This window comes from Kogia breviceps, chromosome 18 (assembly GCF_026419965.1).
Source record: "Kogia breviceps isolate mKogBre1 chromosome 18, mKogBre1 haplotype 1, whole genome shotgun sequence".
NCBI classification, from domain to species: domain Eukaryota; kingdom Metazoa; phylum Chordata; class Mammalia; order Artiodactyla; family Physeteridae; genus Kogia; species Kogia breviceps.
Window position 1 is genome coordinate 4,303,489 of NC_081327.1, and position 18,052 is coordinate 4,321,540.

The window sequence follows — 18,052 nt, forward strand, 5'->3', positions numbered from 1 at the left end:
CAGAAAAGTAAAACTAGAAGAAAAATGTGTAAATCTAACAAAACATGGACTTTTATATGGAAAACTACAGTGGTCTGAAAGAAATCAAAGATGACATTTAATTTAGGTCATTTTAGAGAAACACACCACAGTCAGTGAATTGTTAGAGAAACATACCATATTCACTGAAGGTAAGACGCAACATAGAAATGATGACAAATCACCTCAAATTGACATACAGGTTTAACACATTTCCAAACAAAATTTTTGAAGATACAAACAAGATTTTTCTAAAATAAATATGGAAAGGCAAAAGAAGTAGAAGAGCTGATATATCGGAAAAATACTGAAGTGGTTGGAATCACTCCACACGATAACAAGATTTATAATACAGTGACAGTAATCAAGACTGTGTGGGATTTGTCGAGTGACAGACACACAGACCAAAAGAACAGAATGAGGAAACCAGAAACAGCCCTACAGGAGTACAGTGTACCCTTGAACAACACGGGTTTAAACTGTGTGGATTCACTTATACGTGCATGTTTCCCAAAACACACTATCACAGTACTACAAGGTCACAACTCAGTTGAATCCAAGGATGCAGAACCACGGATATGGAGGGCCAATATTAAGTTATACGTGGATTTTTGACTACTCGGGACTCAACACCTCTAACTCACTGCACTGTTCAAGGGCCACTGTACTTCCAACAGATTTTTGACTAAGGTACCGAGGCAATTCAATGAACGAAGGATTTTCAAAAACTGGTAGTAATCAATAACATGTTCACAGTGGGGGAAAAAACTCCATTTAAACTTCACACCTGCACCTGTACAAATATTAGCTCAAAGGTAATCACTGGTTTCAAGGTAAAATTATAAAACTAAACAACAAGACGTTTAGTAAAAACACTGCAGAATAAAATTTTGATACCCTATGGATAACTGCTCTTCTTAAAAATTGCTTACATATATTACCTGGTAAACATTTCCAAACACTAATTTTTTTACTGAAGTATAGTTGATTTACGTTCTGTTAGTTTCTGCTGTACAGCAAAGTGACTCAGTTATACACATATATACACTTTTTTATATTCTTTTCCATTATGGTTTATGCCAGGAGACTGAATATTATTCCTTGTCCAAACATTAATTTTTATTAACCTAGGGTAAAAACACCTTGGGCAATTTACTTAAACAGTGTTTTACAGGCATTTTCAAAAACCATATTGCACAATGGAACATACATGTGCCGCAGGTAAAGAAATGTAATAAATTATTAGCATGAAGAAAACTGTATTGCTTCCTAATCAAGAAATCAGGAGTTTCAAGAGTAACCATTCACTGTTTTGTTAAACAGTCTGAATCCATTTTATGACGTTTGACTACGGACAGCTTTTAGGCAGCAGGACAACCTCTTCCTATTCTACCTATGTGGGCAAACTAATTAAAAAACAAAAAAACCAAACAACCCTGAGGACTCCCTCCTTTGATACAAACTGAAAGTTCAAATCTCATCAAGTGATCTCCTTAACACATGAAGCCACTGACCAGTCCCTGTTCTCTTAAACCATTTTCTGAACACCTTGGAAGTCTCCACCCTTCCCATAGAAAGCTGAATTATATAACAAACATTCTCATAACACTTCAATATAAGTATCAGCCTCAATAACCAAACCAAATTCTGTGTGGGGTTCCACCCTAGTCCAATGAATGGTCACAAGTGCAAACCAGCAACAACAAAAATATGTCTTAAGGGTGAACACATGAAATTTCTAGTTTATCCACCAAACAAAAATGTCCCCATTGTATGTGGTTCATTTTGAAGAGAAAACTCATGAACATAGAGCCCTAAAAATTATTTCACTAAGCACAATAAATGACAAATGTGATACTGCATGATTTTTAAATTTTTCTATTTTGCATATGCTTACTATTTTCCTAGTTCCTCTTCACCTAAATCAAGGTGCATACCATGACGTTTATTTAGACACATAAAAGGACACGAAAAAATACATTCATATACTGCATACTCAAGAATGGGGAGCAGGTATTAAGGAGTGTTTAGAAAAATAGCATTCCCAAGGTCGAGTAATGCTGTAATGTTCTGTTCAGTATGGACTGTCTGATGATTAGTAGGACGTGAGCCCCAAGTGAAGGTTTTTCGCATTCATACATTCATGAGGTAATCTCCGGAATGAATTCTTTGGTGAATACATTCCTTGTCAAAAGGCCAGGCCACAATAATTACAATTATTGGTTTCAATCAGGAATGAAATTTATAATAAAGCATAAGATGGGGACACCTGCTAAAAGCCTTGTCACATCACTACATTATTAAAGTCTCTCACCAATATGGACTGCCTGATGGCATTGTCAGGCTTGAAAGCACACCGAAGAATTTGACATGCTCACTACATGTGTAAGACTGCTCACCATTATAAATTCTCCGAAGGCTTGAAAGGGTTGAACTCTGACAAAAGAGCTTGCCACACTCATTGCATTTGTAAGCCTTCTCACCATTATGAATTCTCTGATGACATACAAGGTTTGCATTTTGACTAAACACTGTGCCACAATCATTACTCTTGTAATTTGCTCCATTATGCATTTTCCAATGAATTCGAAGTTGGAGTTTTTGACTGAAGACCTTGGCACACGCATTACATTTGTAAGGTTTCTCTGCAACATGAATTTCTTGATGCCTTGTAAGGGTTGTCTTCTCCCCAAAGATCTTGCCACACTCGTGACATCTGTAAGGTTTCTCTCCAGTAAGAGTTCTCTGAAGAAGTGCAAGCACTGCATTTTGATTAAAGACTCTGCCACACACATCACATTTATATGGTTTGGATTCTGTATGGATGATCCGATGATGCCAGAGAGTTAAGCCATGATGAAAAGTTTTGCCACACACATTACGTTTGTAAGGTATCTCTTCAGTATGAATTCTCCGAAGAATTGCAAGGTATGAATTTTAACCAAAGACCTTGCCACGTACATCATGTAATTTCTCTCCTGTATGGATTATCTGATGCCTACTGAGGTATGAGCCCTGATGAGAGGTTTTAGCCACACTCATTACATTTGTAAGGTTTCTCTCTAGTATGAATTTCCTGATGAAGTCCAAGGACTGCATTTCAATGAAAGACTCTGTCACATACATCATATTTATATGGTTTTGCTACTCTATGGATTATGTCATGCCTACTGACGCCTGAGGAAGAAAGAAAGATTTTCCCACAGACACTACACTTTTAAGGGTTCTCCACAGTATGAATTCTCTGATGAGTTACAAGGTCTGGATTTTGACTAAAGACCTTGGCACACACCTCACATTTATGTAATTTCTCTCCTGTATGGATTATCCGATGTCGACTGAGGGTTGAGCTCTGATTAAAGGTTTTACCACAGTCATTACATTTGTAAGGTTTCTCTCCAGTATGAATTCTCTGATGAACTGAAAGCTTTCTTTTCTGACTAAAGACCTTGCCACACTCATTACATTCATAAGGTTTCTCTCCAGTATGAACTCTTTGATGAATTACAAGGTCTGAATTTTGACTAAAGACCTTGTTGCATACATCACATTTATGTAATTTCTCTCCTGTATGGATTATCCGATGTCGAGTGAGGATTGAGCTCTGATTAAAGGTTTTACCACACTCATTACATTTGTAAGGTTTCTCTCCAGTATGAATTCTCTGATGAACTGAAAGCTTTCCTTTTGTACTAAAGACCTTGCCACACTCATTACATTTGTAAGGTTTCTCTCCAGTATGAATTCTTTGATGAATTACAAGATCTGAATTTCGGCTAAAGACCTTGTCACATACAACACATTTATGTAATTTCTCTCCTATATGGATTCTCTGATGACTGCTGAGATTTGAGCCCTGATGAAACGTTTTGCCATACTCATTACATTTGTAAGGTATTTCCCTGTGTGGGCTCTGGTCTTGTGTCAGTATTGAAGGATGCATAAAATATATATTAGAAATGTTGGTTTGGACAGGAGGAGAAATTCCTTCAACTGGTGAAAATGAGGGAGTACTGTTGATACTCTTATTAGCTTTATGAAAATCATCAGTTTTCTGTTTACTTTTAAACACATGTAGTTCATCCTGAAGGCTTAACACAAGTCTATTTCCAATATGGTTGTTTCCCGAATCCCTTCCACCATGTTGACTTCTTCTATCAGTGACATTTTGGTTATGGGATGTAGGGATATTTCTGTAATTTCTTTCATCATGTCTCCACTGAAATCCAAAGTCAAACATATTCTCCTGTATTTCCGAGAGGTAAAAAGGTTTGATTTCCTGGATTTCATGTCTTCCCAAAATCACTGTTTGGAATACTCCTCCTTTATCAATGTTTGATTTTAGTTGCAATTTCCTTATAACGTGTATATGAGAAATATCTACAAGATATAAAGAACCATACATTTCCTATTCATTATACTGCATGAATAAATGTTTCATGTTGAATATATGATATTAAACAAAAGTAACACTTTTATCAGAGTTTTGAAACTTTTCAACCATGATGTTAAATTTCTGAAGAACAGTAAAGAATAGGATTCTTCACTACAGAAAGAGTGATTACACGTAATTCAAATTAAGTTCAGTGCAGCATCGTTTCAAACACTGTGACAAAAACATTCAAATGGAAAAACTTACATTAGCTCTCAAAAAAGGGTATTTTCCACTATGACCACAAAGCACATACCAACTAACAGTAAACGTACAAATACCAGAAGTTTAAAAAGGAAATCTTAAGGGAGATGCAAGAAGAAGTGCGCTATGTAACTAATACTGTTATTCAAGCATCCCTGCTGGAAATGGTTTCTGAGTCATCACGGCTGCACATATTGATTTAGGTCATCTACTGAAAAAGTTTTTCAATGGATGAAAGGGAATCATTTTTATAGTGTGAGTAATGAGGAAGGTGGAGGGATAGATGATGAAGTGCTGCAGAAACTGGGGAGATCAAGAGAACAACTTAAATACGTGACCAACGACAGTGATTCTATCCACATCAAGAGACAATGCAAACGGACTTCCCTGGCGGTCCAGGGGTTAAGACACTGTGCTTCCAAAGCAGGGGGTGGGGGTTCCATCTCAGGTCAGGGAACTAAGATTCCACATGCTACGGGGTGTGGCCAAAAATAAATGAATAAATAAATAAATAATACAAAAAGAGAGAGAGAGAGAGACCATGTGAAGAAAGACCAGGAATGGGCTTCCCTGGTGGTGCAGTGGTTGAGAGTCCGCCTGCCGATGCAGGGGACGCGGGTTCGTGCCCCGGTCCGGGAGGATCCCACGTGCCGCGGAGCGGCTGGGCCCGTGAGCCGTGGCCGCTGCGCCTGCGCGTCCGGAGCCTGTGCTCCGCAACGGGAGAGGCCACAACAGTGAGAGGCCTGCGTACTGGGAAAAAAAAAAAAAAAAGAAAGAAAGAAGGACCAGGACTGATAATGGGACTGAGTGTTTGAGAGGGAATAATAAACACGGGATATCATAGCTTGTGATTGGATATATGTGTGAATAAAACTGTATGAGGCAACTAAAAATAATGAGGTTAAAAGAAAAGAACTTCCCTGGTGGTGCAGTGATTAAGAATTCACCTGCCAATGGAGGGGACACGGGTTCAAGCCCTGGTCCAGGAAGATCCCGCATGCCACGGAGCAACTAAGCCCGTGCGCCATTACTTCTGAGACTGCGCTCTAGAGCCCGTGAGCCACAGCTACTGAGCCCGCACGACACAACTACTGAAGCCCGCGTGCCTAGAGCCCGTGCTCCTCAACAAGAGAAGCCACTGCAATGAGAGAAAGCCCGCATGCTGCAATGAAGACCCAACGCAGCCAAAACTAACTAAATAAATACATTTACAAAAAGAAAAAGATTAAACTAAATTTTTAAAATTAATTTAAAAATTAATTAAGGGGAAAAAAGAGAAAAGAAAAGAAGAATTGGCCCAGCAAGTAACACAACACTATTCCTTTTTTTTTGGCCATGCCATGCAGCTTGCTGGATTCTTAGCTCCCCAAAAAGGGATCAAACCTGAGCCCACGGCAGTGAAAAGAGTCGAGTCATAACCACTGGACCACCAGGGAGTTCCCAATACAATTCCATTTTTAACTGTGGAAATTATACTCTGGGTATGGGGCCAAAACAAAAGGGATTTAAAAAGAGAGAGAATGGGACACTGAAGCAATAAAGCACGTTTACATTTATTACATTATTTGCTACATAAGGTATAAAATTGAACATTCCATAGACCCCATTTCTATGCATATAATCACAAAGTACATACATAATATCCCAGGAGATGTGAAAGAATGTTCTTAGCCGAAACCTAAAGGAAAAACTACAATAAGGCCATCAAAAAGAGAGTTTCTTCCATACAAAAACACACAGATACAAAGAAACTGAAAAGTATAAAAGCTCCCCAGAATACTGTAAAAAAAACTATAATGTAATGCAGCAATTACATTATTGGGATTATATCAAACAAAATGAAATCACTGTCTTAAAAGATACCTACACTTTGGGCTTCCCTGGAGCCACAGCGGTTAAGAATCCGCCTGCCAATGCAGGGGACATGGGTTTGAGCCCTGGTCTGAGAAGATCCCACATGCCGTGGAGCAACTAAGCCCGTGTGCTGCAACTACCGAGCCTGCGCTCTACAGCCCGTGAGCCACAACTACTGAAGCCTGTGCGCCTAGAGCCCGTGCTCCGCAACAAGAGAAGCCACTGAAATGAGAAGCCCGCGCACCGCAAGGAAGAGTAGCCCCCGCTCACCGCAACTAGAGAAAGCCCGCGCACAGCAACAAAGACCCAATGCAGCCAAAACTAAATAAATACATAAATTTATTTTAAAAAAAAAAGATACCTGCACTCCCACATTCACAACAGCAGTAATCACAATTGCCCAGGCATTGAAACAACCTAACTGTCCAACAGATGGATGGGGAACAAATCTGGGAGATACGTAGAATGCAATTTCATTTACACATAAAGAAGAAAAAAATCCTGCTATTTTTAACAGCACAGATGGACAATGAGGGTATATACTCAGTAAAATCATTCAGAGAAAGAATAATACTGAATGACCCCATTTATGTGCAAAATATATTTTTTTAAAAAGAGGCATTCTGGGACTTCCCTGGTGGTCCAGTGGTCAAGAATTTGCCTTCCACTGCAAGGGACGTGGGTTCACTCCCTGGTCGGGGAACTAAGATCCCACATGCCAAGAGGCAAATAAGCCCAAGCGCTGCCTCAACTGAGCCCGTGAGCTCTGGAGCCCGCCCACCACAACTAGAGAAGCCTGCGCGCCACAATGAAGACCCAGTGCAGCCAACAAAAAAATAAATGAATAAAAATAAAGTAAAATTTTAAAAAGAGGCATACTAAGAGCAACTTCGAGTAGAGCAGCTGTTACTAAACTCTGGTAGCAGAATGTGGAGATATTAGTCAAAGGAGTAAATGGCTGAGGTAGCAAAACAAGCAGACGGGGCTTGAGACAGCTCCTTGCAGGTTCTGAGGTGCCAGATGGCATGAAAGAGCAGCCAGTGTTTTCCCATCTTCTGATTAGGTCATATAAGAACACAAATAGGGATAAAACTGAGAAAGGCCCAGGGACTGGAGTCTGGAGGCATCAGCTCTGATCTATATGGACTGAGAACTGAGCATCCAAGGGAATCAAGCCCAAAAGGAGAGCTGAGGGAGCAAAGACCCCTTTAAAACAACCCTGTTCACGCTCCTCAAAATCAAGCAGCAACAAGTTCACAGGGGCCAGATAGCCGAGTGCAATATATCACGATAAAGACTTTGCCTTTGCCTTTGCCTTTGGTGGAGCTCCCTCACCACTGGAGGGGGAAAGAATACATTTTACATGTTGAGGGACCGAGTGATAACTAAGGGAGAAGAAGTATTTCCTCTCAGACTTGACAACGAAGAGATTTCTGTTTTTGCACACAACTCTCCCATTTGGTAGAGTTTCCCAAACACTACGAATGCTGCGGTGGGTCTGGAAACGTATTTCACAAACTCACCCACCGCTTGCCTCCTTCTCAATGCAGAGGGAACAATGACATATGCAGACATCTAACTCTCTTCCAATAGGTACTGAATCAAAAGCGCAGGGGTAGAGCACAGAGAATGAAATATTTTAAAAGTTTCCGCTTGGGCATTAGACACACTTAATCACTTAAAAAAAAAACTCCTGGTGTATCGCGAAGTGGCCAAATCATCTGAAGAAAGGGCATGTTTAAACTCCTGAGGCTAAATCAAGAAGCTTTTCATGCCTCAGTCAACATGGCTTTGAGCTCAGTTAGGCAAGGCAGGGGACTGCAAAAGGCAAACAAGGGAAAATGCAGAGATACCCTCCCGACTTCTGGAGGGAAGTTATCCTCACCTACAGAGATCAGGTTCCTGTAGGTCTCCAGCATCACGTCCCTGTACAAGGCCCTCTGAGCAGGGTCCAGGCATTCCCACTCTTCTGGAGAGAATTCGATGACCACATCATTCAATGTCAACTGTCCCTTCAATAAAAAAACATTTCACCAAGGGGCTATGAGAAGAGTTCTTATTTCCATACAAAATGAGTAGAGGTAAAAGATCAATTAGGTTGAAGTATGTATTCTGACAGATCCATGGAAAGGTATTTGAAGCTAATTGGGTGTCTAATTTTAATTTCTTATGCTTTGTCATAGAGATTACAATATCCTTCAAATAGATTTACCCTTCTCATTCTTGTGGGAAATACATGAAATATATACAAATAAAAATTCAACACCGTGTTGCCCCTGTGGAAGTGTTAGATATTATGTTCTACACACTGACGGATAATCATCCTCCTGGATGTGGAGGAGCATGAATGGCGTCTTCAGAGATGACAGAGTCCACAGTGGCTTTATAAACAAAGCTCAAAACCTCCACTTATGATGATGATAACAGCAGCAAAGAGGAACATTATATGAACGCTTCCTATGTGCTATGCATTACTCTAAATGTTTTACATGTATTAACCTGTTAGCAACATCAAAGCTCATTAAAGAAAGATCTTGGGCTTCCCTGGTGGCACAGTGGTTGAGAGTCCGCCTGCCGATGCAGGGGACGCGGGTTCGTGCCCCGGTCCGGGAAGATCCCACGTGCCGCGGAGCCGCTGGGCCCGTGAGCCGTGGCCGCTGAGCCTGCGCGTCCGGAGCCTGTGCTCCGCAACGGGAGAGGCCGCAGCAGTGAGAGGCCCGTGTACCGCAAAAAAAAAAAAAAAAAAGAAAGAAAGATCTTTTCCCAACTTACAGATGAGAAAACTGTGTCAGAGACACTGTGAAAAACTCGACTGAGTTCAGGAATCTAAGGAATCATACAGTAAGCACATGAACTTGGTTGGGCTACACACCATGGTTGGGCTCTGGAACTGAAGCTAAAAAATCAAAGAGTTAAGTAACACACAGAACATTAAAACTTCATTGACAGATGATTACCTGAGAAAACTTTAAAGAAGTTCAAGGTAAACAACATGGAACAGCCTAAAAGTTCATTATATACGTGTACATGCACACATACACACAAAATGTTAGTAACCTTATTACTATTTAAACTGTGAACGTGATACTGTAGAAAAAATCTCCATATTACGAGTGGGCTCCCTGAGGGGAGACATGTCTGAGAAAGCCCAGGGTGAGTGCAGAGAATCAGGTGGGACGAAAGTCTGAAATGGGATCCTGAAGGGCCGGTGGGCAGACTCTGTCCTCATCGCCTGTTGAATTTAAAACACCAGGACCAGGGCTTCCCCGGTGGCGCAGTGGTTGAGAGTCCGCCTGCCGATGCAGGAGACACGGGTTCGTGCCCCGGTCCGGGAGGATCCCACGTGCCGCGGAGCGGCTGGGCCCGTGAGCCATGGCCGCTGCGCCTGCGCGTCCGGAGCCTGTGCTCCGCAACGGGAGAGGCCGCAGCAGTGAGAGGCCCGCGTACCGAAAAAAAAAACAAAAACAAAAAACACCAGGACCAACCTTCATGTTCCTGACCAAAGGAAACTTCTCTTTCAAGGTCTGATCACACAGATATAATACTGAGTGTTCCATTCTTCTTTCCAGAAGATCTCAGTAAAATATTTAAACATGCAGATTTGCAAAAATATAGCCACTGGTGAAGAAAACATTGTAAGGGGTCAGCTGAAAAATAAACTGTGAGCAAACTTCATCATGAATAGATGGCTGTGCTGGAGGGAGGTTCCAAGTCAATCCAGCCCTTCCTTCCTCATTTGCAAAGAACACTAAACAGGGACCTGAGCGAAACATCTTCCTGTCACCTCATAGCTATTTTAACAGACCAAATAAAAGAGAAAAAAAACAAATATTAGACTAACTGCTCAAATTAGGTTTTGACTGTTAATGTAAAAGACCAATGACCTCTTTACCAAATACTCATCAAAACAGTCTAAAATTATTTACTAGTTATCAAAGAAGTTTTCCAATATATAAGATGAAGAGGAAAAGCACTCAGGCCTCATATAAACCTGAATCAATAAAAAGAAATAATTTGTGAATTATTTTAAATCTAAAAATGCTGGTGTCGAAGTTTTTCAAAAAACTGAGGATTTACCTTATTTAGAAAAGAATGACATGAGTAGACTCCCGAAGGGAACCAAACTTATTGCAGAAGTTAATAATTACCCACAGGAAAGTAGAAATTGAACGCACTAAGATTTATTCCAAGCTACACAAAGAATTAAATGTAAAGAAACCAGAAAGAGGCGGTTTTCCCTGGTGGCGCAGTGGTTGAGAGTCCACCTGCCGATGCGGGGGACGAGGGTTCGTGTCCCGGTCCGGGAGGATCCCACGTGCCGCGGAGCGGCTGGGCCCGTGAGCCGTGGCCGCTGAGCCTGCGCGTCCGGAGCCTGTGCTCCGCGACGGGAGAGGCCACAGCAGTGAGAGGCCCGCGTACCGCAAAAAAAGAAACAAGAAGAAAATTCATTACAAAAACCAAAACTTTTAATGTTCCTTTAAAGAGGCACATGTGGTGACAAAGCTAGTCATTTCTTGTGCCACTAGTCTCTCCTCTCCTCTACCTCATGCCAGGAAAATGGAAGGGGGTGTCCCACAACTGTCTGAGTCAAGTCACTGTGCCTTGGCCAAACAGGAACTGCAAATGGAAATTATCTTCTCTTACAAATACTTACAAAATACACAAACCTTTCACTTTTTGCACTTCCCATCCTCATCTGTCTAATTTAAGCAAATAAATTTTAATTCATTAGATTCTAAAGCTACAAATCAACATATCATAACATAATCATCCATATCCAAACAACTCACCACCCACCTGGACCCAGTTTCTCACCTCTACCTGCACCACTACGTGTTTCCATTTCATTCTGTTTACCTGTCTCCTATTCCATCTTTTTGTTCCCCTCTACACTCCTGCCGTTTCTCCCCTCCTATTTCTCCCTCACCCTTGTCCTGCCCCACTCTGCGACTTCTTCCCCTTCTTGCTCTTTCTCCCCAACCTTTATGGTTGTCCTAAATATCCGTGTATTTCTCCATCTTTTCCCCAAACTTAGCTCCCTCTCCGATCTCCAGATTACATCCTTTCTGTAACTGCTACAATGCCCAAGTCTGCACTCTCTGGCACCCCAGGTGGCTATGCCTCCTTCCTGCTTTCTCTCTTCTGCTCTTCTAGTCACTAGTTTTTCTCTCTTTCTCTCCCAGAACCACGATTCTCTGAAGGGCATGGTTGCAACTCTTAACGCTCTCCGCCCACTCCCTGTGTGAAGTGCCTCCCTCCTACCGGTGATACAAGGCCCCTCTCCCTATGTTAGTATCCCATCGGTTCTCTCTCATTCTTTCCTCCCTCTCAGTTTTTCTGCTTCTCTCCCAGTCGCTCGGTCTCTGCTTCTCCTGATCCCCCTCGCCCACGAATTTACAAGGATGAGGGATGGTGACTGAATTAAGATGCCGCCCTACCGGAAGAGACTATTTTCCAGCGGGGTGGAACCTGGGGACAGACAGACACTGGGTGTCACACGGCTGGCCCAGATCACCTAACCCCACGGCGGGTGAGGGGAAGGGCTGACTAGGAAGGGGAGGCCTGCGGACCTGAAGGACCGGCCGGAGGAGTCGCGAGGACAGAGGCGCTGGGAGGGAGGGAGGGGGGTCTCCGGAGAGAGGCGGGCTCTGCAGAATCCCAGGACCGGGGAGAGGACGCGGCCTCTCCGGGAGCGCGGCGGCCGGCGCTGCCCTCCAGGGGCCGAGAAGGCCAAGCTGGGGGCGTGAATCCACCTCGCGGAAGAAGACTTTACACTGCGGGGGTGAGACATGAACAGGTTTGAAGCAGGGAAATGTTGCGAAAGGCGGTGTCTACGTAGACAAGGTAAAAAAAAACAAGGTCAGGGACCAGCCTCAGAGCGAATTCAAACCCAAAGGAAAAGACACCCGTCCTGTTACGGCGACGTCTGGATTTACTTGGGGTAGAGGGCCGGCTGCTGTGATTTTACGTCCATAGTGACTCCGAGACCGCGAGGATGGAGTAAGGGGGACCGCGCGGCACATATATACTACGAAGAAAAAACACGGTCAGCCGCACGACGCTCACCGCAAGCTCACCGCTTCTGCTTCCGTAGGAAACCGCCGACACGCAGAGAGACGAGGCGGGGCTTCCGGGGCGGGGCCTGGGCGGAGCGCTACGTGCGAGGGGCGGGGCGCGGAGAGCGCAGGTCTGCGTAGAGAGCGCGGGAGTGCGGCGCAGGGGCCGAGGTTCCGCTAACTTGACCTGTTTAGTTAACTGTCCATAACACTTTAAAGGTAAGAGCGTACAATTGTATGGGCCGGTTTTGCAAAAACTAAGAAGATTCCTCTTAAGTTCAAAACAGATTAAATAAAAAGCTTTTTTTTTTGCCAACAGATTTCTCGCACGTCCTGCTAGTGAGGCTGAAGCAATTCAGAGCTCTGGAAACTTGGGTCTCCAAGTGGTAGCCGTGGGGCTGTGACTGGAGCCTAGAACATTTGCTGACGTTACAATTAATATAGGCACTTTAAGGAAATAAAAACTGGATTTTTCTTTGTATTACAAACGAGAATGTGCATTAAAAAACACCTCTAGCTATGTAGAATGGTTATTTCATACTGAAACCCTAAAGAACGGATATTCTGACCCTTCAGCCTCCGCGGCCACCTTGGAGCCCCTGAAAAAGCTGTGGCAAAGGGGGGCAATTAAAAAACCAAAAGAAGCAGGTCCTGAAGTTTACTCTTGACTGTACCCATCCTGTACAAGATGGAATCATGGATGCTGCCAATTTTGAGCAGGTTCTTCAGGAGAGAATCAAACTGAATGGAAAAGCTGGGACTCTTAGTGGAGGCGTTGTAACGCCTCAAAAGAAGCAAAAGCAAGATTACCGCAACTTCTGAGGTGTCTTTTTCCAAAAGGTATTTGAAACATCTCACCAAAAAATATCTGAAGAAGACTGATCTCCGAGAATGGTTACATAGGTTAGGTAGGTGCTATCACCAAAGAAAGTTACAAATTGCATTACTTCCACATTAATCAAGATGAAGAAGAGGAGGAAGATGAGGATTAAAAGGCAATTTCTGGGAACTTCCCTGGCGGTCCAGTGGCTAAGACTCTCCACTCCCAATACAGGGGGACCGGGTTCAACTTCTGGTCAGGGAACTAGATCCCAAATGCTGCAGCTAAAAGATCCCGCATACCGCAACTAAGACACAGCACAGCCAAATAAATAAAATAAAAATTATTTTTTTAAAAACCTCAATTACCTGGAATATTCTGTATGAGTTCTAGAAAAAAAACATAGGAACCAAAAAAAAAAAACACCGATATTCTGTTTATGTTCCTGATTTACTCAGCACGCTGCTCGGTTCCAGAGACCCAGGGACCAGAGCTGGGGTCTGAGACTGGAGGACTAAGTCACCTTAGCTAGCCACAATATTGTGCAGTGATTTCAGAAGTTGGTATCGTTTTACACTTGTTCCTGCCTAAAGGGAAGATGTGTCTTTTCTATCCATCATAATTGTGAACCATTTTTCCTCAATAAATACAACTTCATCTTGGATGCTTTTTCTTGTAGAATTATGTGATAATCAGTGTACCTGCATCTTATTTAAATATTCATTCTTTGGTAATATTTGCCTATGAAATAAATATACACACATAGCTTGGAGATATTGCAAATTCAGTTCCAGAGCACCTCAATAAATCAGACTTAACAATAAAGTGGGTCACTCCAATTTTTTATATTCACAGCGCATATGAAAGTTATTCTGGGGCTTCCCTGGTGGCGCAGTGGTTGGGAGTCCGCCTGCCGATGCAGGGGACACGGGTTCGTGCCCCGGTCCGGGAGGATCCCACGTGCCGCGGAGCGGCTGGGCCCGTGAGCCATGGCTGCTGAGCCTGCGCGTCCGGAGCCTGTGCTCTGCAACGGGAGAGGCCACGACGGTGAGAGGCCCGCGTACCACACACACACAAAAAAGAAGTTATTCTGTAGACTATAAAGTGTGCAATAGGATTATGTCTAAAACAAGTTTAAATACATTAATTAAAATAAACATCACTTCTACTTTCTCTTCAAGGAGTTGGTCTAGTAGACGTAGAGATGCAGACCTTCGTGAAAACCCTGGGAGCATCTTACCTGACCAGCAGCATTTAATTTCTGTGGGCAAAGAGGTGGAGGCCGCAACTAAAAAGATCCCAGGTGCAGCAACAAAGACCCAGCCCAGCCAAATAAAGAAATAAATAAGTATTTTAAAAAAAGATCACTGGTCAGACACAACGTAAGATATATTGACAAAGGAAAAGTTTGAGATATTGTGAGAATAACCAAAATGTGACACAGAGACACAAAGTGACCAAATGTTGTTGGGAAAATGGTGCCAAAGACTTTCTCCACCCACGGTGGCCACAAACCTTCAATTTGTAAAAAAAAACAAAAAAAAACAACAAAGTTTCTCTGCAGCACAATAAAATAAAGGGCAGGGACTTCCCTGGTGGCGCAGTGCTTAAAAATCCACCTACCAATGCTTAAAAATCCACCTACCAATGCTTAAAAATCCACCTACCAATGCAGCGGACACCGGTTCAATCCCTGGTCCGGGAAGATTCCACATGCTGGAGAACAACTAAGCTCATGTGCCACAAGTACTGAGCCTGCGCTCTAGAGCCCGTGAGCTACAGCTAAGGAAACCCATGGGCTCTAGAGCCCGCATGATGCAACTACTGAGCCCGCGTGCTGCAACTACTGAAGCCTGCACACCTAGAGCCCATGCTCCACAAGAGAAGCCACCGCAATGAGAAGCTGGTACACCGCAACGAAGAGTAGCCCACGATCACCACAACTAGAGAAAGCCCGCGCGCAGCAACGAAGACCCGACGCAGCCAAAAATAAAAAGATAATTTAAAGAATAAAATGAAGGGCAGTAAAATGAGGTATGCCTGGGCTTCCCTGGTGGCGCAGTGATTGAGAGTCCGCCTGCCGATGCAGGGGACGTGGGTTCGTGCCCCGGTCCGGGAAGATCCCACGTGCCACGGAGCGGCTGGGCCCGTGAGCCGTGGCCGCTGCGCCTGCGCGTCCGGAGCCTGTGCTCCGCAACGGGAGAGGCCACAGCAGTGAGAGGCCCGCGTACCGCAAAAAAAAAAAAAAAAAAAAAAAAAAAAAATGAGGTATGCCTGTATAGATGTTATAGAACATTATCATAACCACAATTATACTTGCAGTTAAGTCATTTAAAAGAGTCAACAAATACTCACAAATTAAGTACAGATGTCGAGTTATGGCAGGATAGAAATAATTAGGCTTGTCAGCTAGCAACATAATTAAGCAATTTGTCACTGAAACCAGACAACCTGGGTTCCATTCCCGATTCTGCCACTAGCTGGGATGCAAATGAACGGGTCTAATTGTCCTAAAATCCTTCATTTGTGGAATGAGAATAAATAACAGTGCTTTTCTGAGAGATGAAAATTTAGTAAGCTATTAGGCAGAAACCCTTAATAACAATAACTCTTACCTGAAGTGGGATAATGATGAAATAATATAAATCAGACTGAAGGTCACTTTTCCAAAGAAAATATTTTCTTTTTGCTCAGGATCAAGTTCTAAGTGGAGGATACTGGGTGTCAGTTGTCATGCTATATATACACGTAGCACAAATCTTAATTTCTCTGCAAAATGCACCGGCCCTGAACGTGAATACCATCCACTGAGAAGTGGCACAATGGCTTCCAGGCATTTTAGCAACGGAGACTGTCGCATCGTCACAAACTATACTTGGAATTGTGGGGTCTTTCTAATTCATCCTTATAATCTCATTCAGTTCACTGCACCTTTGTTCATTTCCACAATCTTGATTTTCAAGCACTTTACCATACCAGTTCCCAAATTAAAGCATTTCATCTCACCATCTCCCCATTCCAGTGCTTTCATCAAATTGATCGCCGAGAGGAATGCTCTTTTATCATGTTTATAGTGCACCTACTTTATATAACTCACTGAGTTATGTACGTATTCATGTCACAAGAATCGGAAAACAACTCACTGATTTATACATCCCTTGATGTAAAAATGGAGGATGTGGACTAACTGGTGGCTCAGTGGTTAAGAATCCGCCTGCCAATGCAAGGGACACGGGTTTGAGCCCTGCTCCGGGAAGATCCCACGTGTAGCGGAGCAACGAAGCCCAGGTGCCAAAACTACTGAGCCTGAGCTCTAGAGCCCATGAACCACAACTACCGAAGCCCGCGAGCCTAGAGCCCGTGCTCCGCAACAAGAGAAGCCACCGCAATGAGAAGCCCGCGCACCGCAACGAAGAGCAGCCCCCGCTCGCTGCAACTAGGGAAAGCCCGCGCGCAGCAACAGGGACCCAACGCAGCCAAAAATAAATAAATAAAATAAATAAATTTCTTTTTCAAAAAAGCAATACATTTTTAAAAAATGGAATATGTCTGGAAGGAAAAAATAATGCTAAGGGAAAAGTGTATTTAAAAAAACACAACAAAAAAAAAATAAAAAAAATAAACACAACAGTTACTCAGGCATAAAAAGAACCGAAATTGAGTTATTTGTAGTGAGGTGGATGGACCTAGAGTCTGTCATACAGAGTGAAGTAAGTCAGAAAGAGAAAAACAAATACCGTATGCTAACACATATATATGGAATCTAAAAAGAAAAACAAAAAATGGTTATAAAGAACATAGGGGCAGGACGGGAATAAAGACGCAGACCTACTAGAGAATGTACTTGAGGACACGGGTCGGGGGGAAGGGTAAGCTGGGACGAAGTGAGAGAGTGGCGCGGACATATGTACACTACCAAATGTAAAATCGATAGCTAGTGGGAAGCAGTTGCATAGCACAGGGAGATCAGCTCGATGCTTTGTGATCACCTAGGGGGGTGGGATAGGGAGGGTGGGAGATGCAAGAGGGAAGAGATATGGGGATATATGTATATGTATAGCTGATTCACTTTGTTATAAAGCAGAAACTAACACACCATTGTAAAGCAATTATACTCCAATAAAGATGTTAAAACAAAAACAAAAAAAATCCAGGGACTTCCCTGCGGGTCGAGTGTTTAAGACTGCACTCCCAATGCAGAGGGCCCGGGTTCGATCCCTGATCAGGGAACTAGATCCCGCATGCAGGCTGCAACTAAGAGTCCACATGCTGCAACTAAGAACCCGCATACCACAGCTAAAAGATCCCGCATGCCGCAACGAAGATACTCCGTGCCTCAGCTACAGCACAACCAAATAAATAAATATTTTTAGAAAAATAATAAAAAAACAAAAATTATTACAGTAGAAAATAAACCACGTAACATATTGCTTACTAACGTTATTTGAAATTAAAATTTTAATAGCCCTTGGATAATTGCTCTTCTACTAAATTGCCTAGTTATATTATCCAATAAACAGTTCCACACATTAATTTTTATTAAACAGGGTAAACGTATTTAGCCAATTTTTAAAAATAGTATTTTACAGGCATTTTCAACAACCCAACTGAACAATATGTCTGCTACAGGAGACAAAAAAATGTAATAAAATTATTAGCATGAAGAAG

The 18,052-nt window shown here is 42.7% G+C and overlaps 3 protein-coding genes and 1 pseudogene across 4 annotated transcripts in view; 3 read left to right on the forward strand and 1 right to left on the reverse strand.

Moving 5' to 3' along the window:
* Positions 1-18,052, forward strand: part of LOC131744510 (zinc finger protein 665-like) — a 341,106-nt gene that overhangs the window by 180,347 nt on the left and 142,707 nt on the right. The window lies entirely within an intron of this gene.
* LOC131744559 (zinc finger protein 836-like) overlaps positions 1-18,052 on the forward strand; it is a 383,402-nt gene that overhangs the window by 149,808 nt on the left and 215,542 nt on the right. The gene's annotated exons all lie outside the window — the stretch shown is intronic.
* The window catches only part of LOC131745240 (zinc finger protein 836-like), a 33,972-nt gene continuing 19,083 nt past the window's right edge, over positions 3,164-18,052 (reverse strand). The window contains exons 5-6 of the mRNA XM_067018928.1: positions 8,394-8,520; positions 3,164-4,398 (exon numbers count right to left, since the gene is read on the reverse strand). Of these exons, the coding sequence (XP_066875029.1) occupies positions 3,236-4,398; positions 8,394-8,520 (1,290 nt within the window). The 3' untranslated portion in view covers positions 3,164-3,235. The remainder of the gene's footprint in view (positions 4,399-8,393; positions 8,521-18,052) is intronic.
* Positions 12,504-13,748, forward strand: LOC131745241 (large ribosomal subunit protein eL22 pseudogene; annotated as a pseudogene).